General features: G+C 40.5%; 1 protein-coding gene across 5 annotated transcripts in view; it reads right to left on the minus strand.

Annotated features, from left to right (window-relative positions):
• tafa4b (TAFA chemokine like family member 4b) overlaps nucleotides 1–26957 on the minus strand; it is a 37302-nt gene extending 10345 nt beyond the window's left edge. Inside the window, exons 1-6 of one of the 5 annotated variants that reach the window (XM_017429980.3) lie at nucleotides 26438–26957; nucleotides 26297–26352; nucleotides 23442–23512; nucleotides 16029–16164; nucleotides 14746–14861; nucleotides 6577–6732 (exon numbers count right to left, since the gene is read on the minus strand). In XM_017429980.3, coding sequence (XP_017285469.1) covers nucleotides 6577–6732; nucleotides 14746–14861; nucleotides 16029–16081 — 325 coding nt within the window. In that variant the 5' untranslated portion in view covers nucleotides 16082–16164; nucleotides 23442–23512; nucleotides 26297–26352; nucleotides 26438–26957. Of the gene's footprint in view, nucleotides 1–6576; nucleotides 6733–14745; nucleotides 14862–16028; nucleotides 16165–21463; nucleotides 22760–23441; nucleotides 23513–26296; nucleotides 26353–26437 lie in introns of those variants that run through there. The other 4 variants (XM_017429985.3, XM_017429979.3, XM_017429983.3 and 1 more) reach the window with 4 other exon arrangements.
• Nucleotides 26958–27537: the final 580 nt, after the last annotated feature.

Consider the following 27537-nt stretch of genomic DNA (forward strand, 5'->3'; position numbering starts at 1 on the left):
CAATTGGGACCAGAAACTACAAGATGATGGGGTTTTTTTTGTTGTTGTTTGTTTGTTTTTCTTGCCCGTGTGTGTACGGACACTCACACAAAATGCCATTTGCATACATGCAAATGCCATTTTTTGTGTGCTTTTATGTGTGGATAAACACAGTGCCCATTGTGCATTGAGTATAAGGAATAATAAATAATGGCAAGCCTTTGCTCTCATGTCATTACTATTTAAAGGCAAATGGCTTCAAACTTACACCTATACACACACACGCATGCACACACAAAAGGTTGAGGATCCACTCAGTGATCCTGGCATGCAGAAGCAGTAGGAGAACATTCATATTTTTCTACACTGACTTACTAACAAGCTGCATCTCCGTAGAAAGCTCACGCATTCCCACCAACACACAGGTGAGTTACATGACGAGGAAAACTCAGGTGGAAGGTGCACTGTGGAAACTGTCAGAGGACGATTGAACATGTTTGCAAGAACAGACTGACAAAATGGCAACAGCACGACATTAAGGGGGGAAGACAGAAAACAACAGCTGGTTGATGTGTGATGAAACTGAATTTTGCTGCACAGCAATGAAACAGTTTGTCACCAAGTCACACAGCAAACAAAATCCACTCATTCATTGTTTTTTGTAAGGTCACTTTCACCCATTTATTCTCCCCATGCAGCACAAAACATAACTTTAATGACATCATCTGTGGAGGACTTAACTTCCTTCTGTCTCCAAAACAACTTGCAATTTTATTTGTGTGTACTGTTTTACTCTTCTACATTTCAGAGATTGATATTACACTTTTCACCTTACTGTACATGCCTTTTAAAAGTTAGCTTTCATAAAAGAACCAAGGTTAGTTTCATGTGGCAGGGCACTAATATGTTATAATAAATGGTTCACATGTATATAGCACTTTTTTAACCTCTACATGTCCTGCAAAGCCCTTTACAATACTTATATTTCATCCAGTCGCACACATGCAGTGCTTTTTGCTATAAACAGTGTTTTACACTCTATATCCAGCACTGTTTCTGTTCTCACTCATACAGTAATAAGCATATTGGGGGGTGTGGGGCTGGTTTTCTGAGTGGTATGAGAAAAGTGGGTAATAATGCTTTTGCCTATGTATTTGTGTGCATGTGTTTGTGTATCTGTCTACGATCAAAATGTCTTATGAACCACTGGAGAAATTTTAAAGAAATTTGCAGGTTTCCTCCCACAGACCAAAAACATGCTTTTTAGGTTATTTGGTAACTCTCACCCAACTCGGAAAGGAAAAAGCAGATAAAGAGAATGGATGGATGGATGGATGGATGGATGGATGGATGGATGGATGGATGGATTTGAGGTAAAGCTATTCTTTCTGACTTGTTTTCATACCCAGTTTGTGCAAATATCTTTAAACATCATTAATTTATGTTTTTTGCCTGTGGTCAGTTTTACCTTTAGCAATTCTTTGACATTACCATTTACATGTTTTCACCTTAATTTCACTGCACCATTTACATCAAAAAGTCATTTGTTATTAAACAATATTATACATTAAAACAAAAAGAACTAACTGTATTGAAAAGAAATCACTGAAGCAGCAGCCAGTAATAAAAGCTCTGACCATTTACTTGGTTTTCAGCCATCATCAATAATGCAGCTCCATTTACACTATGCCTTTTCCATAAAGGCTTTCTGCAGGAGAGATGTCTTTTTTCATCAGTTGTCAAGTCTAAAAACACAAAAACAGCATGCATGGATGAGTGTGCATAAATATGTGTTTGGGTGCACAAACTGATTGATGAGGGGAGATCTTGTTACCCCAAACTTAGAGGTCAAGCATGAATCTCGAGAAACCTCCTGCTGAGCAGTGCATATGGAGGTGAGAGGTGGTGAGAAAGGTGAATGAGAGATTAGAAACCATCCCGACTCATCTGAATGAGGAAATGCACCTGTTCGTGTGTGAGATTTGTTAGTCAGAGGAAAAGTCATTAAAGCCATGAAGGCAAATTTATCTCTGACTGACTTTCAGTCAAACGGCGAATCTATTAGCTCCTCATCAGAGTAATTTCTTCCCTTTTGCAAACCCCACCAAGTTGTCGATTTGAACAAACAAAAGCAAGGCATCAGGGCAATGACTATTCCGAAAGGTTGGCAGAGTTTCACATGAATCCTGATTTTTTTCTTCTTTTTTTTTGCCTGACTTTCATTACAAAGCCAATCATCTTTGCTATGGTTGCCTGATTTTATCATTATCAAGCAACAGTTTCCATCTAGGAACTCATCAAAGAGGTTAAAAAACAAATCTACGTTTTATTGCCTGAAAATAGTGTTGAAATGAACCAGCAGGTATGTTTGTGGTCGAGTTATTTCAGTGGGAAAAGCGCCTTCTAATGGTCGCATGAAGCAATAGCAACAGAGTGACTGAGGGTTCATGAATCGACACAGAGAGGAGAGTTCGGATCACTAAATGTAGAAAAGGCCTGGATGCTTAACATGTAAATATGAAGACCAAACATATGCACTCTGAAAGACACGTGACCTTCATTGTTTACAGTTATGTATTCATTTTGTGTATTTTCATTAACTTGCTTCAGATTGTAAACAATTTAAAACAATAGCTCCAAAATGTTTCAGCTTCCTACCCACAAAATAACCCTTCACTTGTAACCCAGACTGCTTTTGCTTGACAAACATGCCATGACATCAATCATTAAACTATTTTTATTCATTTATAACTACACTAATTACACTCTTTTGGGATAAATATGGCCAAAAATGTTGTTACTAGAAAGGATCTCAAGACCCCAAATTCAATGTTTCATGACCATCAGTGGAGCCCTGACACAAACTTTGGGAACCAAGATGTTTTCTTACTTTGTTCAAAGACAAAGGTGCATTGATTAATTTTTTTACAAACAACATCAACAAATTTAGGATGTGGATAAAGAGGTTTGCTTTATTTTTCCTTTAATGTTTTTAACAAATGCAAACACATTTCCCATGCAAAACACAAAACGTGTGCAAATAAGGTCCTAATTTTTAATCAAATGTTATTATTAGGTATGCAATATACAATAATTAGTTCTTTGTTTTATACATAGAAATTAACAGTTAGCATTTGCCATTTTTGGCTATTGTTTTACCAAACAACTTACCAATTTCTTTATTTCTATTGAATATCAACGTGCTGATATTCTATTCTCATGAGAAATTACAAGAGAGGCTTCTAAAAGTCTGATAAACTCAGTCAAATGTTAGTTTTTTGATTCCATCCCCCCTATCTGACCCGAGCGGTTTAAATAACCCCCGAGCTCTGGAGGGTCAGTGCCTCTACTCGTGTATGAGACCACCGTGTATCCTACTTCCTCTGGCAGAGGGCTAACCCAGTGTGATTGGATCAGGGTTTGCTGTCACTGTGCGCACGTGTGTGCGTGTATATGTGTGTGTTTGATCTCTGCGGAGCATCTGTGGATGATAGGGGTCAGTGACACTGCTTGTTTCTTGCAGGGACGGAGCTCAGGGAGCGGACAAACGAGTGGAAGAAAGGTCTATGAAAACAACCTGCACATTTCATCTGTCTATCATCTCCACGGCGACACACACGGGTCGCATCAGCAAATACAGATATGCTAACATATGTGTATGCTTGCTTTGTTTGTGCGAGCAGCAAAGCCCTTGGTGTTGTCTGTACAGTACTTCAGCATAAATTCGAAATGATCCGACATATGCTGGTTTCAGCAGCAGGTGTGGCCCATAGTGCTGTAATACATTCAGCTAAACCGTTTCCACACGCTGTTTAGCTCACAGAGCAGTTTAGAGCAATTTTTTTCTACTTAACAGCTTAATCACTGACATCATGATTGTTTTTCTTCACCATAGCAATTAACTTTTTCATAAACATTTCATGTTTCATTGAAACTTTTGTGTTTTACTTCGTCCTGAATGCTTTGTTTTTGTTGCCCATGGAAGGGGGGTAATCATGTTAATTGCCTATGCCAGATTGCATGGGTTAGTGCAAGGCAGTGGGCGAAATGCTTATTTCTTTAACTGCGAAAGGACACCGGGATGTGTTTTGCAGAGCAGGGATGGGGCTTCTGCACACTTTATGAGAAAGTCAAAGACATTTTTTTTTCTTCTAAACGTATTTTATGATGCTTTTTTGTCTTAGCAAAATCATCTCAGAAATTATTGGGTTTTGCAATATGAGTGTGTTGTTTTCTTAATAAAGCCCTAAGGTAAATTGCATAAAAAACAGGAAATTAAAGTAGTATTAGCGACTGTCAAACAAAGTCGCTGAGCAGCTGAATAGGGGGAATCCTCGTTGACGCGCCAGCTGATCAAAACTCAAATCCATGCTGCAGTTGAAACGTTTATTTTTATGCAGAACATCAGTGGACAACAAAAATCCGTGTCCAAAGGCAGCATTAAAAACGGATCCGCCGGTTCAAACAGTGATCATAAGACAAAAAACGTACAAGCTTAAGGCGGTCAGCAAAAAGTAGACTTCCCCCATCACCCACTCACTAAGAAGAAAAAACACCAGGTGAGCAACAGGTGATCTATAATCACTATCAACACCACGTGATCTAAAGCTACGCCTATCCACAACAAGTAGGATTGCTGTGTTGAATGCCAAAATTCTTAATAAAAATCCCATGCAATCTGTTAGCACTTAGAATATGCAACGAGGATGACTTTCAAATACAACCATATCAAATATCACTATCTGAAGTGGCGACAAAGCCATTTTTGTGTTTGCTAAGGTTGATCAGCGGTCAATTAGCTCGAAACGAGTTGACTCCAAACATTAATCAGTTGTAGATGTACAACCAATAATTACTTACTACTTTAAAATCTTTTCAGTGGTTTATGAGATATTTTGTTGACAGAAAGACAGACAACTGCAAATGTGCACGCATACACAACCATTTACATGATCGTCCACTACATGCCGGAACTATTGTACAGTTCCATCTCAGGCAAACTGATAAGGGATTACCTGGTATACACTCCCCTTTTTTAGTACTTTACTTTTAAAATGTCAGCCTGATGTAATGTAATCCTTCTGGATCACAACAAATCACAAGGTTTTGATGAAATGACACAAATTTACAGTTTTACTTTATAATTAAAGTACACTGTAGAAAGCAAAAGCAACCTCCTTAATGGACCCTGAGTTATTGCATGCCATTTCCTATCCGGTTCTTATTATTTTAACAAGTTTTAAACATGATAGCTCAAAGGTGCACACGGCAAGCACAAAGAGTTGATGGAGAAGCAACTGAAAACCTGCAACTATGTAAACTGAGAGAGTCAAACAAATATCACAATGCAAGTGTTGTGATTAGAAAACTAGGACATGCTGTGTTTGGAGAGCAGAAAGCAAGATTAACTAAAACAAACCAATGAATAAACTGAGAAAGCAAAATGCAAATGAAACAATAGTTGCAAAATATGCACACAAAGAAACTTGAACAAAGCCCAAACACCATGACAGCAAAAGCATCTTCAGTGAATCGAAATGATTAAACAAGCTTTAACCTGTATCAACTCGTCAGACTAATCTGCGCCTCCTTTTTTTTTAAAAACAATACAGTGACTGAACCTGAAAAACATTAGTGTTGAGTTTTAGCCAGTTTTGGAGATATCTAAATGATAGCAAATAGATTTGGCAGAAAAAACAAGGGTTTTTTTGTTTTGTTTTTTACACAAAATCAGTGACAAGTGTTCATGCTTGAATGTTTTTTTGGCTGCATTTAGCTTTAAAAAACCGTACTCATTCATTTACAAGCTTAGATCCCTTTTATCAGCTCTAGCATGTTCATTCTCCTATGGATTTATCAAATTCTTATGTATTCCTTACAGTAAAAGTAATGCAGATACTGTTTCAGTGCACCAAATGTTTGTGTGGATGAACTTCTAGGCTTTGGGAATGATGCCTGAGAAAAACAAACCGCAGATATACACAGAGCACAATAATATACTGTCTCACAGCATGGTGTGCAGGGTGTACGACTGCAGGCAGAAGAACTTTGCAGACGGTTATTAAAAATGCCCAAGGAATCATTGGTTCACCTCGTCTCTCACTCAAGGATACCATAACACAGCCAAGAACCTCACCAAGAACGACTCCCATCATGGTCTCCTTTTCTTTGACCTTCTGCCCTCAAGAAAACAGTAAAAGTCACTAAAAGCTTACTCTACCAGCCTAATGAACAGTTTCCTCCCAAAAACCACCCAGTTTCTAAACAATTTCTCCTAATGAATTTAATGCATATTCATATTTGTTCATATTCATCCAACTGTAAGCTGGATTTTATAACTTATGTCATTACCAAATGTCATGTACCCTCCTTACCTTGTAACATAACTGTAACATAACATTATCAACATGACCTGCCTCTTACCTGCTTTGATGGCAGCAGCTTGTTTTGATTTGATGTCTGGTTCTTTATATAATACTGTGTTATTACTTTTTTTTTTTACTAAACTACATTAACACAACTTTTACATCTGCATTATTACACAGTGACAAGAAAGGCACCTCATCTTCACACAAACATTAACACAAAGCACTTTACCTTCCACACAGGAGGGTCTGGCTCTGGTGGTGCCGGCCACCTGCCCTGGGAAGCAGGAACACTTGACGGTTTGAGAGCGCTCCTCAATCTTGTTCTTATTGCAGCAGCGATGGACAGCCACCACCTCACACGTGCCCTGCTTCACCTGATACGATACTGGGAGAGACAGGAGAGAAAGACGTGAATCATTTGCTGTAAATTGCTAAACTTTTAATTGTTTGTTGATGGTTTGTTATTGCAAATGGTTTTACGTACTACTTTTATGGTTGTTGCTAAAAAAAAAAAATATCCAGCGTCTCCTCTGAGGATTAAAGACACCCACTGAAGTATTTATGACAGTTTAAACTCTGCAGTTTCTACCATTTTCAGTCTTTGATTCATAAATAAACCCCTCTTTGCTTTCCTTTTTTTCTCAGCTGCGTGGCCTCATTAGCTTTAGAGGTAGTTCTGTTTTTGTCACCGCATGCAGGAAGGAAAAAAAGTGTTTCCTTTGAGTCGTTTCATACAAAGTGAACCACTTGATCAACACGCAGGCACACCAACTTCATGAGGGACACTACAAGGACATTAGTGTCATTAAACACACTTAAAGGATAAAAGATCCTCGCCAGAACTCACAATTAACGCTGCGTCTGTGTTTGTGTTTATTAGGACTCCTTGTAAGTTGGTTTCCTTGAGCTCATTCCTGTGTGTTCCTGAAAGTCATTATTCATGTTTAAATAATTGCTTTTCGGAAGACTCTTCCAACACAAACAAAGTCAAATCTCTTTATTCTCCTCACACTTCCCTAACGATGTTGGTGTGGTGGATTATGACATTCTCCTGATCGAAAATGATGCTCAACTCAAGGCAAATTTAAACTAAAACTTTCTGCTCAGAATATTTTTAGACAGAGTACGGTAGTTTGTCTTTAATTAAAAATGTCACGAGAACTGTTGTTGTTGAACAGATCAAAGAAGTGGCCTTTATATTACTTTTTTAAAATATAGTCAGATAAGACTAACTTGAATACAAGCTAAGGTTTTATATAAATGTTTGGAACTATTCATTCATTCAGTATATTAAATCCCAGATATCCACTTGGGGAGGTTTTTCTGCCTTACATATGTGCTCAGTGCTGGCTGAAATGTTTAGTAAATATATTATTTGCCAATGGCTTCAGAATAGTTATTTTATTTTCCTTCTCAAAGCTTGTTGTGTGCTCTTGAGAGTCTTGAGCACCATTCTTTTTTCTTTTCGTTCTTTTTTTTTTTCTTTCTTTTCAAGCACAGCAAACCCTTCTGGTGACATTACGAGCAACCTATAAGCCTCTTTACACCCCTGGAAAAACCTTGGTTATACTGCACCATAAGCCCAGATTCCATTTATATGACGTGACTTTACACAGACTCTGAAACTTTTCACGCTCAGCTGAATGAGCTTTGCAGACAGACACAAAAAGTGTGTCCAAACACACAAACACGGCGCACACGCACACACACCCTCTGTAGAGGGTTCCATTTCTGCAGGCCATGGCCCCTCTCATCCTTTCTGATTTAAAGTTTGTTTGTTCTTCTCTCTAGAGAGCCCCATCAATGATCCCTGGCTCTCTAAGGGCACCCCCTCCCCTATCATCCCTCCACTTTCATTTCCCTCACTTCTCTGGCTCTCCTGAGGCTGAAGCAGTGGCCAGATTATCACCCACAGCACACACTCACATACACACAAACATAAAACCTCCATCTGCTGATGAAAATCAACAAAAGAAGAAAACAACAAAATCATTCGGTCAGTGCAGCTTTTATTGCAACAATTGTCCCGATTAAAGCAAAGTCATAATGCAAAAATAAAATAAAATAAAAACTAAAGCCTAAGTTGAGCAAAATTAACTTCCCTTTTTTAATCCTTATTAAAATTACTCCATAGTGAAAACGATTTCTCTGCTATTACAAAACAGGAAGTGGCTAAAACTGTTAAATCTGCTGGCTCAATCTCAGGAAGAAGAAAAAAAAGACAGCTTGTTAGTAAGAAACAAAGAGGAAGATGGATAGAGTCAAGCAGGTGGAGGAAACGTGGTGTCACGGGCAGCAGAGAGAACAAAGAGCAGCTCGTCTTTAGCTGTGTAATGAGGTCAGAAGGTGCTCCGGTCTCTCCCGATCGCCTGCATCAGTACTGGACAGAAGAAGCTTGTGTTTCAAAACTGTAAAAGCTTTTGACGATGTCGACGAGAAATCCATCACGTTTCATTTACGCACCTATTTTTATATCTGCCCCCAGTTTGTACCCCGGATAAAGTCACAGTAAAATATTTATTAATGCTAATGAGGTAAATTCAGGCAGGTGTAAGTTATGAAAACAAGGTGAAGGGAGGGGGCTCTCATGGGTTATTTTATGGTGTACAGATGCAGCTTGATGAAAGAAAACCAGTCCAGGCTGCCCTTAAAGCAAACACCCTAACAAGGCTGTCTCTCATGGCCACACAAAAAAAACAGCTTCACCGCGTTTCAGATGTTCCACCGTGTAGCCTTCATTGGGGGAGCAGCTGCACACATTGCATGAGGGAAACATTTTTTTAATTATTAATGATGGTTTGTTACCTTGTGACTAACATTAGGTGGAATAAAATGAAGCAGGAAAAAAAAAAGTGGTTGCTCTTTCGGCACTTGACAAAACAGTGATGCATAAAGCGAAGACCCATTAATGTTTAAATCTGGTGCATGAATTTGCGTTTTAGGGGACAAGACAGAATGAAAGTGATTTTGTGCAGAAGACAAAGGATTTTCCCCTCAGTGATGACTAGAAAAATGGTTTTGTGGTGTCAGTCACATGAATTAAAATCATGTTATAACCTCGAGCCAAGCTCTTGGGCACCAAAACTGATATAAAAGGGGCTGATATAGATTTAAATTTATTTTTGTGGGCTTTAATAATTAATAGTTGGCTTTTTCTCACATTCCAAAAAACATATTACCGTGCCAAATTATAAAAGTGACAAGTCACTCTCAAAAAATGTATGATAAAATTAGATAAATGAGTCAAAATATCTATAAATTTATGTATGATGTTTTTGCTAGTTTGTAGTATTATGCTTTGATTTAGCCTCTTGAGCATCCAGGGTGTTTTAATCATTAAATAGAGGTCAAAGGCCAGAAAAAAATACAACTATTATTTAATGAACCACAAAATCTTGTTGATAAAAAGAGTTGTAAAGCCATTTAATAGCATTGTAGAAACACTCCTTTAGTTTCTAGCAGTGTATTATTGTCCATGAATGAATTATAGTAAACAAATGAACTGAAGTCTTCACATCTGACAGGAACAAAGGTGCAATAAGAACCAACGTGTCTGTAATTACATGGCTCTTGAGCTAAGTGCTAAGCCAACAAGCTTTCAAGGTCACTCTGATGTACAGCTGCATCCTGAGCAGTAGGGATGTGATACAGACTCATGGATGTGGCTCACAAGCATGATGCATTAATAGATGTTGCTTGGTGAATAAATCTAATCTTTCGTTCACATCTTTGCACCAATAAAAATTGATCTATTTAAATATTAGATAAAAAGGCTGCAACTGCCATCTGCTTAAAACGTAAAGCATGAAATGTTTGCGTGTAAAGATCGGATCGCTCATAAGACTCTTCTTCTGGTGCCAGTCTTGCTGAGTAGCAGTGACATTTTCTGATATCGTGTATCAAAGTCAAACTGAATCTTTCTGAATTATGATTCAGGGATGAATTGTATGGTGTTGCATCAACGTTTGGTGCTCACGTACATTTATTGGGCTGTATTGTTTGCAGTAGGTTGAGCTACGTATGGTATTGGTCACAGAGATGCCCGACCCTACTTTGCAGCGATTCAAACATCCATGTCGAAAACATGAAGTTGTCTCAACTTGGGTTTTAAATAAAATTCTTTATCTCAATTTAGATTTTTCACAACGCAATATACATTAATGTGTGTGGGTGCTTTAAAGACAAAAAACTTCCAATCAGTGTAAAAAGTTTCATAACTAGAAAAAAAAATCAAAGTCCAACAAGTGTGAATTATATTTTGCCATCCCTATCAGCTCCTGTTTAATGCCCTGCTGCCTTTCACCTCTCATCTACTAAAGATTTATGTGTTAAGCATTCTGCCTCCAGCTATATACACAGAATAACACTGTGCCAAATGTTTCAGTGTTGCCTTTAAAGCATTCTGTTATGACCATATCAGTGTAATAGAGCCCAACACGCTGAGATGAAAAGACTTCTCAAGCATGGCTAAATGCCTCTATTCCTGTGGCAGTCAGGAGGGAGGCGGTGTGTTGGAGGGTTGTAACAAAAGCTGGGCATTCAGGCTACCTTGAACTGATGGGTTAGTCAGGCGACTGATGTATTCTGACAGACACAGGCGAGCAGGAGCATTGTGCAATTTATCAAAAAGCTCTGTCTTTCCCCTGTCAATACCTGACAAGCATGTCCGCCGTTTTGAAAGGCCGGGAATCAGGTAACTCTGTCAGAGGTCGTAAAAACAAAGTGGAGACGCTACAGTTTGCAATCCCTGCAGGAACACAAAAGGGATGTTTCAAGAGAGCAAGATTTCAAATATATGTTGAGCCAAACAGCGTGAGAACAGTGTCAAACAAACGGAAAAGTCTGGTTATTGTTGTTTACAGCAAATCTCATCAGGTTGTCATCTGTCTTTATGTCTTCAGCTGCTGTCTTTAACCTCTAACACCTTCTCCTTTCTTCCTCCAAAACCTAGCCTCCACAACTCGGTCAACCTCCTGACTTTACCAGTATTTCACAGGCCCACATTATCCCCATCCCAAATTATTATTATGTGTGAATTATCACATTATTCTGGTACAGGTGAGTGCTGCTGTTCTACAACATCATCCTCAGTAAAAAAAAAATATTAAAAAATAAAAAATTTGCTCACTTGACCTTATCAGCTCTGTGGCTATTTCTTATAAATACACATATAAGATGACACAAGCTGCTGCACCTTAAATAGATGGACACACAGATGGAGATCAAACCCGCCTGTAAAATTAACTTGTATTTAATATGCACAAATGTGACAGTAACATTTTCAATACAGATGGAGCTACGTATGTGTTTCTAGACAGGGTCTCACTGTCCCTCTGTGACTCTATGAAAGCTGCACCAGAGTGGTTATTGTGTAGTGTTTGGTTTGTCGAACAGGCTGTAACAAGCTGTGATGGGAGCCCATATGCTAGAATATCAGCAGAGGAACGACTCATCTTAAATAATCTAATTTTAAACATTCACAGAAATAAAGTGGTAAATCAAAATGTGCGCGGCAGATGTTAGTGTCAGAACACGGTTGGAGTTTGCAGGAACGCAGTGGTATACTAAAATACGTTGGTTTCTACCTGTTACAGAGTCTGAAGTTCTGTTTTTACAAAACGTAACACTGGAGCAAAGAATCAGTCGAGTTAAAAAAGCTTTAAAAGATCCTGGAATGCTGTTTATCGGCTTACTTAAATCTAAAAAACTGAAACACTTTTTATGAAAGCCTTAAAGTTTTTTGACAAAAAATCCATTTTCACTTCAGCACTGTAACATTTTGAAACCATAACATATATTGTGTTTTAAGAACTTTCTTAATTTTAGATTTGCTTGTTTCATATATAAGGTTTTACACGGACTCGCCCTGTCTCATTTAAACAGTTTTATTAAAACAGAAGAGTGGAAGTGACATTGAGTGCAGCTTATAAAGATGACGATGAAGCTCTACATCAGTGGTCTCCAATCCTGGTCCTCGAGGGCCACCATCCTGCATGTTTTCCTTGTTTCTCTGCTCCAACACACCTGATTTGAATCAGTGGCTGATTAACAGGCTTCTGCAGAACATGAAGAGGTGATTTAACCACTGAATCAGGTGTGTTGGAGCAGGGAAACAAGTAAAACATGCAGGATAGTGGCACTCGAGGACCAGGGTTGGAGACCCCTGCTCTATATAGACAGTCAAAGTTTTGGAAGAGTTTACCATCAATGTTTAGAGATTCACTTAGCCTTTAACACTCATCTGAGTCACCATCTAAAGAAACATCTAACCTGTAACTATGTATTAACTTTTTGTAAATGGTAAAATAGTCCACACTAATAAAGCCCTTTTAAACCTATACAAGCTCAGAAAAGCACTTTACAGTGTTTCTCATTCACCTACACACACAGACACACTCATAAAGTGTTTTCTCTATAATATACCTTGATTTCATTTTCACACATATCAGGAACAGTTGGGGAGGGGGTATATTTTATTTTATCTTATTTCTTTCCTTAAGTGTTTTACCATCAACCTGCCAGGAACTATACAGAGGGAAATCAGCTATAAATGTGCACTGTTTCTTTTTAATGAATGAATTATAAACTTGTTTCTTTTGTGGCTGCTGTGAAAAACAGCACAGGACTAAACAAAAAACATCAAAAGTCTAACAGGTGACTTTCTCCATGTTTCACACCAGGTTTCATGGTCCTTTGCACAAAAAGAGAAAAAAACTGTAAAAGAAAAATAATAATATAGTAGTAAAAGGCTTTTAAAAAGCGCACCAGTTGATGATTTTTAAGCGCTACAGGTGCCTCCTATTTCCTAATGGAATGTGATTGAATGAAATTAACTCACAGGAGCTGTTTTCTTCTGCGCACTATTGCTGGAAAAACTGAGAAAAGGCAACATAAACTAATAGACACTAATGGACACTTTAGACAACACCGAGTCACACATCACTGGGAAGAAGAAGCTTTTTAAAACGAAAAAAAATATTTTTTAACAAACTGCAAGTGATTTTAAAACTCCAAGCAACAAAATTATCTCCATTAACAAGATAATTTTTTTTTTATTAAAGTCCTTGTTAAAGTTCTTGTTAAATGAAAGGTTATGTCCAAGAACTACAATAAGTACATGAGTTTTGGCTTTTAAAAATAATAACTTGTGCAACAACAGCAGCAGCATTCTTTGACCTATAGAGCCCCCAAGTGGCCGGCACTGGTAAAAACACCATCCTAAATCAAACTCTGATCAGGCAACTGCACAGGAGCAAACGTGCTTAAGAAGAAAAGATTGAAAATGTATCTAGCAGCCATAACATGCACCCAATTATTTTTCAACCTCACACTGTAATGTGTGTATCTTATTGGTATTCACAGCCGACAGGTCTTAAACTTCCCCCAATTAGAGTTAAACCATCAAATGAAAAGCACTTGTCCATTTGCGAGCAAGATATCTTGTTTCTGAGCAAGACTGAAATGAGACATGAGGGTGGGGAGGGGGGGATTGCAAGCGATGATGCTGACCTTCACAATCCACGGGGCCTGCAATTAGCAATGTCCCAGCCGTAAGCAGGCAGCCTCTTTCTTTATTTTCTGATAAAATGAAACTAATACAATCAGTCACTGAAAAGGCTCGATGCTGGTAGCATTTCTGTGGCCTGTAAAGGTCACCCCGCTCAACACAAGCAGGAAAGAGGGGGGGAAATTGAGACATAATTAAAGAAAATTGTTGTAATTAAGTGTGTGGAAAAAGTGGCAGGGGAAGTTTGAGCCAACATGTTGTGGCGTAAGATGCTGTGACTCAGTATAATTGTTCCTGTTGTCATCCTTGGTGAAATATCATTAAGGTTAAGTTGGTCTTGTTTTTTTTTAGCTTTTCTCCATGACTCTTGGAAATCGAGGACCTAATAGGATTTAGCCTAGCATGTGCTAAGTGCTTTGGTGCTTTGGCCAAAAGGGGATTTGCATGATGAAGCCTGATGATTACAAATCATGAGCTCAAGGTCTCTTTCACTTTGGGGATGCACCTTTATAATAATGTAACTAAACCACTAAGAGTGCAGCCACAGAACAATCAGCACAGGCTGTAAAAAGCTGCACCTCTTCACTTTTAAAAGGATCAAATCTCACCCAAACTGATCTATTTGTGTTGACAGTATCTGACAGCTAAAGTGTCATTTGTATCTGAAGGAGCTGAATCACTCAAACAGAGGTTTTGTCTGGAGCCAACAACAAGGTCTAGATTACAATCTGTCATACTGATGAACAGAGTAAAAATGTCCCTTCACAGCCCCCACCTCCATGACAGTTCAGTCACGTCAGCTTTGGGGAACACATGTTATACCTCTGAAATGACAGTGTAATTAACCTCTCGTAGTGGTGGAAGGGGGATTCAGAGCGAGACCTGGTGTACCTGTCGGTCCCCGATGATTACGGTTGCCAGCAGACACCGGGTCAACCCAGAGCATCACCAAGGCAACAAGGAAGGCCACCTGCCAAGGCCAAGCTGACCTTCCCCTCAGACTCATCCTGGGGGAGGGAAAGAGGAGGCAAAGACATAAGAAAAGGAGGAGAGGAGGAAAAAAGAGGCCATGAGAGGCTGATAAACAAAAACACTGTAGCTTTCTGAACAAACCGAAACAAGGTGAAAGTTGAGCCAGCAAAGGTCAAAGGATGAAGAAAATACAAACTCAAGAACTGAAGTGTAGGATTTGCCAAAACACAAAAACACACAGTTGAGCTGAAACCATCAACAGTGGATTCATGTCAGGTTTTTTTTTCATCACATTGGCATTAACTTGTCCACTTTAATTCTAATTGTAGTACCTTTTAAAAAATGGAGCTTTTTTACTTATGATATTTATAAGTTGCAGTAAAAACAACAAGCCCAGAATCAATATGATGTGACGACAACTAATTATTTTAAGTACTGATTATTCAGAATATTATTGTTTGTTTAGATAATTGGACGTTTTGAATGTTAAATAATAAAAATAATAATAATAATAAACATTTATAAAATTACTGAAAATTTGTTTAACTATTTTTTTTTCTTTTAACTAGTCGTCAAACCCATAAAAACATTCTGGTTTCAAATATAAAGCCACCACTTTCTTAAATTAAAATACTGAAAATAATTTTTAAAAAATCTGCTTTTTTATTGATGTTGTTTTAAAAAAAAAATCATTTAAAAACACGATAAATAAATAGCGTGTTGAATCTGACTGATTGTATTGTAATATAATTGGATCGAACTGGACTGAATGTGTTTGGATTTGAATCAGAATCAGTCCTTTCTTGACTGAATTTGATTGCTTGTATTTGAATATGAATTTGTTTTACTGTGCAGTGCTCTAATATGACTTTATTGTGAAAGGGCACCATATAAATAAACTTATCAATAAACTGAACTAAATAACTAAATCATTTTTTATTACAACTGTACCAAGTAATCAACAATATATGTTTTGGTGTATTGGCACCAAGCCTGAAAATGTAATTACGAGGAATCCCAAAATGTGAGTTTGTTAGTGGTTGCCCGGACAATTTTTGCACAAAAAGTAATAATTTGAGCAGCTTTAGGACTTAAACTCTACTTTTTTAGATGAAACAGTGACTTGATTAATGAAGACCACAGAGAGTAGTCATCATCTCATTAAAATAGTCATTAGTTATTTTAATATAAAGCCATCTCACCTGCCTGTCGTCTCTTTCTCCTTTTGTCTCTCTTCCAGTGTGCACCTTCTCATGGCACACCGGCCATGGCTGCATTCACACACACCTCAAACCTGCTCCTCTTCCTCCTCTTCCTCACCTCAAACAGAAGAAGCCTCTGGAGAAAGTAGGTACAAAGACATTCTGTCAGAGAGGCCAGTCTGCCCCGGGGTTCCTCTGTGGCCTTCACTGGCCTTGTATGAAGGTCTGCTCCCACACACACACACACACACACACACACACACACACACTTGTACACAGACATACACACAGTCACGCACACAGGGTTGGAGATGTGAAGGCCTAGATTCTGTCAGATCCATTGTTTACAATAGGTTCACCTACCCCCGGGCTGAATGTGATCCCCACTCTAAACATCACACACAGGCCCCCTTCGCCCGCACAAACACTCCAGCAGCCTGTCATGTACACACACTCACGCTCACACACTCTCCCAGACAGATGGACACACGGAACAGTATGCATGATGAACTAAAAACTGAACTGATTCCAAAATGGGAGTACATGAAAAGAAGGGGGCAGAGGGGCCCATTAACTGAAACATTTAACAGCTGATCAAATATGCCATCGAAATAAGTTATGCCTGCAGCATTACACGCACACACACACACACACACACATGATTGCATGATTTGCACAGTATTTGCAAGGTAAATTCAAAGCCTGTCAGAGGACAGCAGGAGAGACTCTTCCTAATTACAGCTGAGTGACAGCCTCTGATGCATGTGTACTTTCACACACTCACACACACACACTGAGTCAATTACCATCCAGCTGTAATAGTGTGTCAACACACCTCTCTAAACAGGGGGACTAACTCTGCAGCTTAAATGAAAGAAAACAGATTCACACTAATAAGAAAATATTCTTCCCTCCTCAGACTTTTATTAGAACTCACTGGGATGAGGCCCAATGTGCTAACATGCTGTTGAACGTCATGGGTCGGCATGAGCGCTGACCACAACAGAGGCTGGACTCACGTTTCCTCAGCCATCTGTGGAATTTCACTGCCCCCTAGTGGGAAAATAAGGCAGCAGCAAAGGCCACAGACATGTCTTTTAAGACAAACACTTTATTTATTGTTTTAAGAGAGAGCAGTTACCTGAGCAATAAAAGATTACTGATCACTGTTTGTGAACATTGACAGAGTAAATTTCTAAATACGACAACGACACAGATCAGAAGGAAGGAGTCCAGAAAAAAAAATCAATTTCCAAACTTCTAACACTGAAGTGTAAATAAGGTTTGAATGCCTGAAGGCCTTTCTGATATGCCCTCCGCAGAAGAGACGGGGAATACAAACTCGACTAACTGCAGCATCCACATTGATACAATATTCATATATTTATGTCTTTTGAGGTTTCTGTGCAAAGAGCAAATTGGTGTAATTCTGTACTCGGGGTGTAAGTTTGACTCCAGTACAGTATGTGAAAGTATGCAAGGTGCATGTGCAGAGAGAGGGGTGATTAGGCATGCTGTGTGGCTGCACAGAAGCCTATTTCTTATTCCCTTTTTAAAGGCTGAGCCATGGCATGCATTTTTATCAGCTTTGTTCTCTGATACACTCATTAAAAGAGCACAGTTGTGTGCCTGCGTGTGCATGTGTGTGTGGTCTCTTGACGCTGCTTAATGGGACCCCAGGGACAAAATATCCCATCGGACGGAGAGCCTTCACTGAGCCTCACACAGATTGTGGCCTTATGAATTAGTGAAACATATCTGTGCTCATGTTCAGGAAGACACAGTCTGATACACATTCCTATACAAAATAAATGTAACTAGAAAGCAGTGGTGTGTGTATGGGGTGGAGTGTGTGTGTGTGGTTGTTGGATTTGGCAGCAGTACGGACACTCGCACATGGAGTGTGTGTGTGATGTAACGACATGCCCAAGATTATCTGGGATCATCAAGTCTCACTGCCTTTCTAAAATTATCCCTCCTTCAGTATCAGCCTCTCCATCTCCTGCCACGGTGCATCTCAGAGGGCTGAAAGGCTGAGTTGTGTCATTTCTCCCGGTAATCACACGGGACTGACACGGAAGCTCATTGACATGCAACGAGGCAATCCTGCCTTGCCACAAATATATATCTGTGTGCCCTGCATCTGAACGGCATCATCTGCCAGCCCTCTCCACAATTCACGCCCCCCCCGGCTCCCATCATAAACAAACACACACACACAAATTTGCTAAATTACTCTTGTGCATACGGTCTCTGACCTCGTCTGCTGCATCAAGAAAAGGCGGTTTTGCAAAGCCAGAGAAATAAAACACTTTGTGCATGATGTGGCTGTCACTGTTTGTCAGAACCACAGATTATATCATTTGTCATCTGGGCAGGACAGGAAGTTTCTGTTCAGCGGGACTATGAGGAACAGGAAGCGCATCATTACCTGATAACCTCAGTTATTGCCTGTTTGAGATGTGTAACATTGCTCATCGCCGGCGTTTGTGGATATTTCACCAAGCAAGCATGAGATTAATATCTGCGGAAGAGTCTTTCAGACGGCTTAAAAAGATAAAGACTTATTTAGCCTCATGTCACATACAGAAAAATGGGGATGATAATGATTAATTCGGTTCAAATTAGTATTAAATTAGACCTTAAAGGTATTTATGCTTATTGTTCTTGTGGAAAATGTGTGATGTTAAATATTGCACAGTTAACTCATGTTGTAAATAACTATTTTCACATGTTCATGAGCTAACACTAGTCTTTTCATAGTTCATAGTTTTTTTAGTTTAAAGTTCCAGGACACACATGTTGGTAACAAATAGAAGCCTCCCTTTCCATCACTACACTGTGGGACTGTATTAGTTCCAAGTTAGTTATCTGTTGTTAAACTTGATGTCAAAGAAGACTTCTCCTTACAAATAAAGTAGCATTCAAAGTTTCAAACAAAGATTTTGCACGATCTCAAAGTATATATTGATGCTGTCTGTCAGCTACTACCACACCAAATCTTAGCTCCATATCTGCTAAACCGACTGAGTTATACACACGTTTTCTAAAACGGATTAGCTGTAACGCCCATCTTAAATTGGATTGACTTCAAATGTTAATCAGTTGTACAAATACGTCCAATAATTGTATCCTGAGAGTTTCATGAAATTCTGTTCAGTAGTTATATTTTGCTAACAGAGAGAAATAAACACACAATGGAGGCAGTTATGATTGCCTGCATTTCATAGTGGTGGGCAGAATTTGACTGTAAAGAAAAAAAAGATGTTTATGGAAGTGGATTATCAATCATAAAAAGTGAAACTAGTTTGTGTTTATGAAGGGTTTTTTTTTTCCAAGACTCATTCAACTCTGTTTCAGCACTCTTTCACAAGACCAGTTTTCTGTGCTGAATACTTTTGTTTAAATTTGAATTTTAAAGCATTTCAACAAAATAAATCAAGTAAAACAAAAAAAAAGAAAAGCATGGATTGTAATGACAGCAATCTTTGCTCCGACTGCGGGGTGTACAGTACTGCATGTGTGTGTGTGTGTGTGGGGGGGAGTGAATAAGGTTGAGGACTACACGAGCATCACACCACTATCTCAAAGCGCCGATTTTATTTCTGCCCAGACACAAACCGAGCAGACAAAAAGCATATCAGTGTAAAACAAAGTGCATCTCCCCTAGGCGGAAAGATATTGAAAATGAAATGGGCGAAAGCACCAAGCCCAGTGGAATCTCATGTGGAGCGTTTCAGATTTCCATAGATATGCACAGTATTAACATTCAGCCGGGGTGTGTAATCTGCGGCTTGTTGCCTGATTCCACAGCCAAAGCATTATAGCGTGCCGCTCCTCTATGTTTTCTTTCGGGTCGCCGGGCAGGTACAGCGGGTGTGTGCAAATGAAGAAATGCACTAAATTACACAGTTTACAAACTTAGATCCTCTCCTGTTCGTAAGGCACAGTTTGTTGCGTTAATCTCTCTTCAGCTTGCTGTTTTGTTTTTTGTTTATTTTTGCTTAAATTTCCAACTAATGTTCTCTCCACACCTCCTGTTCCTCCATACCTTGGTTCACTCTTTCTTTCATCTTTAGATCATTTCTGCTACAATGTCAATAAATCAACCTACTTTGTGCTCAATTCATCCTATTATAGACAACAATGTAATTGAAAGCACCATAGTTGGCGGAGTAAGTTGTAATTTTTCCAAGTATTTATAGAGAAAAAGCCTCTGACAGACATTTAACAATATACCAGCCTCGTCCTCCTGGATTGTTTATTTTAAAAACAAGTGAAAGATGCTCTGTTTGCTGAAATGGCCAAGTTGGGTGGAAAGGATGTGAGTGAAAAGTTTGAATTCAGGACCATTACCTGGTGGTGGTATTGACTGCAGGGTTCAAAGAACGGCCTTGGCACTAAGGTACCATTACAGCTCAATTGATCGGCCTGCACTTAAGTCTAAATCCCACCTTGTTGCACAAGCCATCGTCTCAGGATCCGGTGACCGAGATGCTTGTGTGCGTGTGTGTGTTTTGGGGGGGGAGGAAGGGGGAGGGGACACGTTCAATAAGGTAGAAAATTCATCTGTTCATCTAGTTTTTCAAGGTTGCTCTTTAACTCCCCTGGTCATCCGTTTCTCTGCATTTTTTTTTTCTTCCCTGCAGTCACTTTCATGGATAAATGTCCAAAATGATCAGACTCCCGGTGTGTGTTTCATGTGAGACACATGACCTGTCTGGTTGCACTGTTTCAGGTGCCACGGTCCTGCAAACACAACAGCAGGCTCCATGCAGAGGTACGCAAACATCATTTTACTTCTTAAACATAAATTTTTAGACACCTCCTGTTTCATGGCACAGATAAATATGCCTGCAACATGCCCACATTGTAACCAAGTCATGTTGAATCAGTCTAGCAACCTCTTTATCTTAAGCAGATCTTCATCTAAGCTTTTATTTGTTTGATAGAAAGGACAAAAGTTTAAATGTTTAAACATTACCTCACTACTACAAGTGTTTGCCCGTGGTTCCTGGTTTCCTTTATTTAAAATTCTGTCATTTAAACCCCCAGATTGGACCATCCTCTGATAGGCAGAGACATAGTCCAGCCCGTAAATCTGCTGCATTCTAATAAAATGTTAAAAGGCCATTAAAAGTCAGCGTCCCTCTGCACTGAAAGATGGATGGAGGGGCAAAATGGAAACGAGACACTTTAGGATGACAGGATGTGCCGGTTCACCTTTTAGCAGGCTTTCTTCCTCTTTCTTCTCACACCAATCAGCAATTTCGGTACTTTTGTGCTATTTTTTTTTTAAATGTTTGCTGTCTGCAGCTCTCTTTTCCAATTAAAAGTAAACATTGTGATTCAGTGCAGAGAGGTGCAATCTTCATGTAGTGTTTTGTTTAGTGAGTAAGCTCTCGAAATTGAGCACACAGCAGTCTTTCACTCACACTTCATGCTTTTTCGTGTGTGACTGGAACATCCTTGTAGATCTGGTGCTGTAAACCAAACCGATTGTTCCTCCTGTCATTTCATTCTCCATCTTTTAATTCTTCCATTCTGAGCATCTCTCACCAGCTCTCATTCAACGTTCTTTCTTACACTCCCAGCCTGTATGGATCAAAATAAGAACAAGTACAGAGGAGACAACTGGTGAACCACAGCAGGGCACAAGGGAGACGCCACAGCCTAACCTGGTAATAAAAGATGTTTCTGCATACCGAGCAACTGATCCCCCCACCCCCACCTCACCTCCCTGTCTGTACAGAGAATAAGAAAAGAAAAGAAAGCGCCGGGAACAACCTGTGCACAGCAGTGTATGCAAGCTCTTATTGGACTCTACTTCTGCAGAGCCAAACAAAAGCAGAGAATGGCAGAGAACCTCAGCAGCCATTCATGTTGTTCTGTGCCCAAATTGTGATTAATGGGAAATAAAGAACCTTGATGTGACGCCTGCTTTGATTTTCTGTGAGCTCTGGCCTCCATGCAGCTGAAGTGGACCAGCAACCTGAGGGCCAACTTTGGGCATCATGACACTATCATCACAACTGCTTTCATTTCATTTGAAACACAGGTAAAACAAGCAATAATAATAGCCTAAAATACATATTTTCCCCCTTTTTGGTGCACATTTATAAAAGTACAGAAACATCATTCATGTCAACTAGATGATTAACTAGATAATTTTTTATGTTTATTTATTTGATTTACCCAAGTAAATTTCTTCATTTTCTAAATTTTTAGAAGGAACCTGGCCAAGAGAGTGGCCAGTTAAACAAAAAGAGAACACTTTTATTTTCTTTAAGCAGAGGAGAGAAAAAGAACAAAATGAAGAAAAAGGAAGAAGCTCGCAGATAAAAGCGTTGTAGACAGTGAACAGAGAGCAGGCTGAGATAAAGGAGGTGAAAGAGAAAGAGAGAAGTCAGGAAAATAGAGTGAGAACGAGCCGAGTGAGGAAGCTTGATCAATTGTTCATTTTACAAAGTCACTGAGACGTGTCAGCAGTGTCAATAAGTGAATTAATTTGTCTGCGAGTCTGCGGAGCATGACACCATCACTCTGTGCTCCCCGTAGACAAGCAGGGCCTCTAACCCTCTCCTACACTCTCAAAAAGCAATTTCAAACAGAGATCGAGCGCAAATATTACAAACGGATCTGTTGACAGGGAATATTTTCACGTAATTACACCAGTTGTTGAACTCCAAATATGGAAGGCTTTTTTTAGGGAGGCTAGCATGTTTACATTAAAGTGGAGGAGAGTCCCAAAAAAATATGAGGTCATCGGAAAACTTTAAAAATCATTACATTTTTCAAGAAAAAGAGATACTTATGGTAGCAATTTTGAATATGTGCATTTGATTAACACAAAATCTAATTCATCTGTGATACAAAAAATATTTCAGGTAAATTTTGGGCTGACAGTGTGCTCCAATGCACACACACCACACACCACACACACACAAGAGTCATTCATCAGAGCAGCCATCCTTGGGGGAGGCTGTTGTACGCCAGTGAGTGACATCAGTCAACCATGAAGAGGGACCCTCTACCAATGGCCGCATGCTGTTTTCATTACAAAGCCATCACCTCCAGCACACACAGACACATTTACACACACTCACTCACTCCTCTGACAGATTCCTCCTCAGCCATGGCTACCCATACTCCTCTCCACTGAAGCATTTCTCTTACACATTCATTCACTGCTGCTCCCCATTCAGCTAATACACACACTTTCCTGGTTTTTGTTTTTGCTGCTTGTCCACTTCCACCTCCTCCATCCCACAGGGTTAAAGCCACTTCCCTCTCCATGAACTATGCCATTTTATATTTTTTGGAGGTTTCCTGTGCCTGCCCTTGGCTTCCACGCCTCTGACCCACCCAGAAAGGCTCCGCGGGAGCTTTTCATAATCCCACAAACACACTCACACTGTCACTCGTGGTTACCCAGCACATCTGCCAGCTGCCAAAGGGGTGGGAGCAGGGGGGATGCACCGTCTCTGGAAGAGACAAACACGCACGCAGTGACAAACATGCACAGAGACACAAGTGGAAGCAGCAGATTGCATCCAAGGTGATAGATGGAGCACCGTGGGAAGGAACTGTGCCTGTTCAATTACAATCATTACTATCACTTAGGGAGATTTGTCATGGTCAAAGTGAGCCAGAGCTGCGGAGAAAATCACCTTGAGGCATGTGAAGTGAAAAGGTATTATTTTCCCTTTTTGCAAAAGGAGCACGACAACTTCAAAACTTTCTTTTGATTCCTAAAAACACAAGTTCTGCATTAGGTAATGACAGCCCTTCATTCTTGCACAAGTGATCCTTTAAACACTCTTGGTTCTTATTCACTCTAAAATTTTAGAGCAAGAACTTGGAATGCCCCTGTTGTGTCTGTCACCGTCTTCTCCGGCCTGGAAATGAAGAAGCGAGAGTGTGAGCGAGTTCAGACAGAGCCAGAACTGGGAGTCAGGATGGAGTTGGTGCGGGAAACCAAGGCTTTGCTGTCAGTGACTCACTGACTGAGAATGAAAGGACACTCAGCTGAGCTGTGAGGAGGCAAAATGAGAATGCACCCTGTCTGGACCTGCTGGAACCTGCTCTGAAGAAGTAACTGATGTGACGAAGGAAAAAGGTTTGGGAATTTGTAGACAGGAGCCCTGAAAATTGTGCTTTAAGTCTATTTATTCACAGTGATGGATGTAAACAAGTGCGCAGTGTATACACAAGCAGCCTGATCCTGTTTTCAGCTGGAGGGGATAAATAAAAAGCCTAAACTCAGCAGATTTGCTCCAAACAACCACATACACAGTCAGCACCATATCATATTTTTTACTCTTTCTCACCACAGGTCATGACCTCTGTTCACTTGTGGTTTCGCTCAGTGACAAGAAACCAACACACTGCGCTCACACTCATTGATCTCCTCTCTCTCCCTCCTCCATTAGAGCCATGAATCTCCTGCTCATGAAGACGCATCGGACCCTTCTTGTTTTTTATTTATCTTTCTCTGAGTGGTATTTTCCTCTGCTGCTGCATGACATAAACCCATGCTCTCTGACTCATCACACCCAGAAGCTGACTGGCTTGAAAAGCTGTTTGGGACATAGTCACTTCCCAATGAGAGGCTTTTGTTCCATCTCTCTTCTACCATGACATCAAATAATGACACTAATCTTCTTTTCTGGTCTTTCTTTTTTTTTTCTGTTTTTGCCTTTTCTCTCCTGATCACAGTCAATCTGTTAGCATGTGTGTAGGTGAGCACCAATCTGTTGCTCTGCCGTCACATCATCAGTTATAGATGCCTTATCTCTGCTTATTTATCTGGTCTATGTGTCCTACGATGCCCGTCACTCACCCATAGCCTCTTCCAAACACATGTTTTGTGAGATTCCATTATTGGAAGTGCTTGTCATTAGTTACACATCTTTTTTTTTATCAGTTTCTCCCCCCCACCACCACTACCTCATCTCTCACAAAAATCTGTCTCTCCGGCTCATTTCTCTCGCCTCGGTGCTCTCCTCGTGGTCGCCTCTCTGCTTGGCGCGTCCTCATGCACAGTCACAAATGCACACAATCCATTCCCCGACCAATCATCCTGAGCAGCCCTCTGTGAGGCAGGAGGATATAGGTGGCACGTAAAGCTGAATTGGCAGCTGAGGATACCGCTGCTGCTTATAGGAGCTGCTGGGAATCAAATGAGAGAGTAATCGTGTGAATAGTGTGTGTATGTAAGTGCCCCCCACCTCACACACACACCCCATACAGGTGTGTGTGAGTCAGTCAGTTCATGGCGACAGGGTGTCAGGATGGAGAGACAGTGAGTGAGAGTGAGAGTAATCTCCCCCAGGATTAAGAGTGCTGCTCCTGTGTTAATGTGACTGTCAATGAGAATTAAGTCCGAGGACAGATCCTTTTCACCAGCCTCCCCACACCCCGCACCCTCTCCTGTCCACCCTAATAACAGCACTTTCTGTGGAGTGCCAGGGGAAAGAGAGAGAGAGAGAGAGAGAAAACAATGGGGAAATAATTACACTCTCTCAATACAGTACAAATTGCAGAGCTGAGCTGTGGGATACCAAGGACGGGGGAGAGGGGGGTGGAGGGGTGTAGAGAGGGAGGGACGAGACAAGGATGACTAACAATTACAACACGATAGGGGTTGGGTCTCATTACTGCGCCCATTAACATGCACCAAGTAATTTTCGCCTCTTGGTTTGTGTGTGTGTGTATGTGTACAAGCAAGAGAGAGAGAGAGAGAGAGCGAGAGAGAGAGAGAGAGAGAGGGAGAGAAAGAGAGGTGTGTGTGTGTTGCTTCTGTGTGTGCGTCCAACAGAGTGTGACGATTAGGTTCTGCATCACACCTCCCAGCCTCCGTGCGCAATCTGCCCGGAGAACCCTGATTTTTTTTTCTTTTTGTTTTTTTTTTCTCCTCCCATATGCCTGAGCTCCGTGCGCTCTCCTCGCCGTTCCCAGTCCCGCTTATTTAACCTCTCCCTGTGATTAAAAAAAAAACACTGCATCAATCCCACCTCGAGCTTTCCTTATCTCATCAGCAGCACGCGCTACACACAGTGAGGCAAAACCGCTTTGAACATGGACTCATCATCTGTGCCGTTTTTACGCAAGGATATCTGAGAGGACGCAAAGATCGGCGCGGCTTTCTTTGGAAAATCCAGCTGTTTTTTTTCTTTTTTTTTTCTTGAACAAAGAAAATGTTTTTGCTACACTGTGACTGACGAATGTTAGAGTCTCAGAATCATCCGTTACCACCCATTCTCTACCTGTTTGCATGAAAAAATAGGACAAAGTCTTGATCTTGTTTCATATTGACGGGGAGCTGTGAAAACACAAGAAGAATTAAACAGAGTCTAATAAAATTAGATACAGAGTATGAAAGGAGGGGTAAATAAATGCCACCTTACCCAAATCTATAACCTCGATGTCATTATCTCTGGCACGTGTAACAAATCCAAGTGAGAATAGTGGAGCACTTTTGCCACTTTCGGCTTCAACTCCACTGGTTATTGTTTCCCCAAAATTGAAGAGCCAATCCGTCTGAGCCTCCTGTCCAGATCCAACTCAGACAGAGAAGATAATAAAAGTGGGGTAAAAAAAACAGTAAAGGAGGCTGCTACAGCCCAAAAACGACGACCCAAAAACAGACTTCGCGCAAAAGCGGCTTAGTGTTCCAGTTTGCCACCATCGCCTCTCCGAGTCCCATCTGAAGACCAGGCTGAGGAAAAAGTAACGAGAAGTGCGTAATTTCCCCCCCAACCACCCCCCAACGAAAAAAGCGGCATCTGAACACTCCACACAAGTTCATAACCCTCCTCCTCCTCCTTCCACACCTACTTGAGCGTGTCACGATGAGGCGCTTTTAGCCGGCGGAGAAATGCGAGTGATGGGGATGCGGGAGGCAGACTCGGCTCTCCCGTCGCTCCTCCCGAGCACGGATCGATTGGACATGAGGAATGCGATGCTAGCCCGTCCTCCCCATTCAGAACACGTGCAACAGCGCCCGCCCAGTTCACCATCACCCCTGTACACCACCCCCCCCCCCCCCCCCCTTCACCGTCTCACTGATGTCATGTAGTACACAAGTAGCCTGGACTGAAGGTCCAAGGAGAAATGGAATACATCACAAGTTCATCTACGGTGGAGGATAATGAGGGAACTGGTATCATAATTGTGGTGCATGAAACAAATTGCAGATTAGGTTAATTATCCATGTTTTTGTTTTTTTGTTTTTTACTGGGGAATTAGTGATCCAGACCGGCTTTCAAGCGTGAACCTTCACTCGTCATCATTTCATTACTTGCTTGAAGACGTGCGCGCGCGTGTGTGTGTGAGATATAGAGAGCTGAGGCGGAGGGGGGTGTCTGATCCCTGACGGACCTTTGTTCCTGCAGAAACTGACAGCTGCAGGACTCAGAGACCCATAATAGACCGCCTCATCTTCTCTTCGCTCATGTTACACATATCAACACTTGATGCTCATAGCACGGATGATGTAAGTCACCCC

The sequence above is a fragment of the Kryptolebias marmoratus genome, linkage group LG4 (genome assembly GCF_001649575.2).
Source record: "Kryptolebias marmoratus isolate JLee-2015 linkage group LG4, ASM164957v2, whole genome shotgun sequence".
NCBI classification, from domain to species: domain Eukaryota; kingdom Metazoa; phylum Chordata; class Actinopteri; order Cyprinodontiformes; family Rivulidae; genus Kryptolebias; species Kryptolebias marmoratus.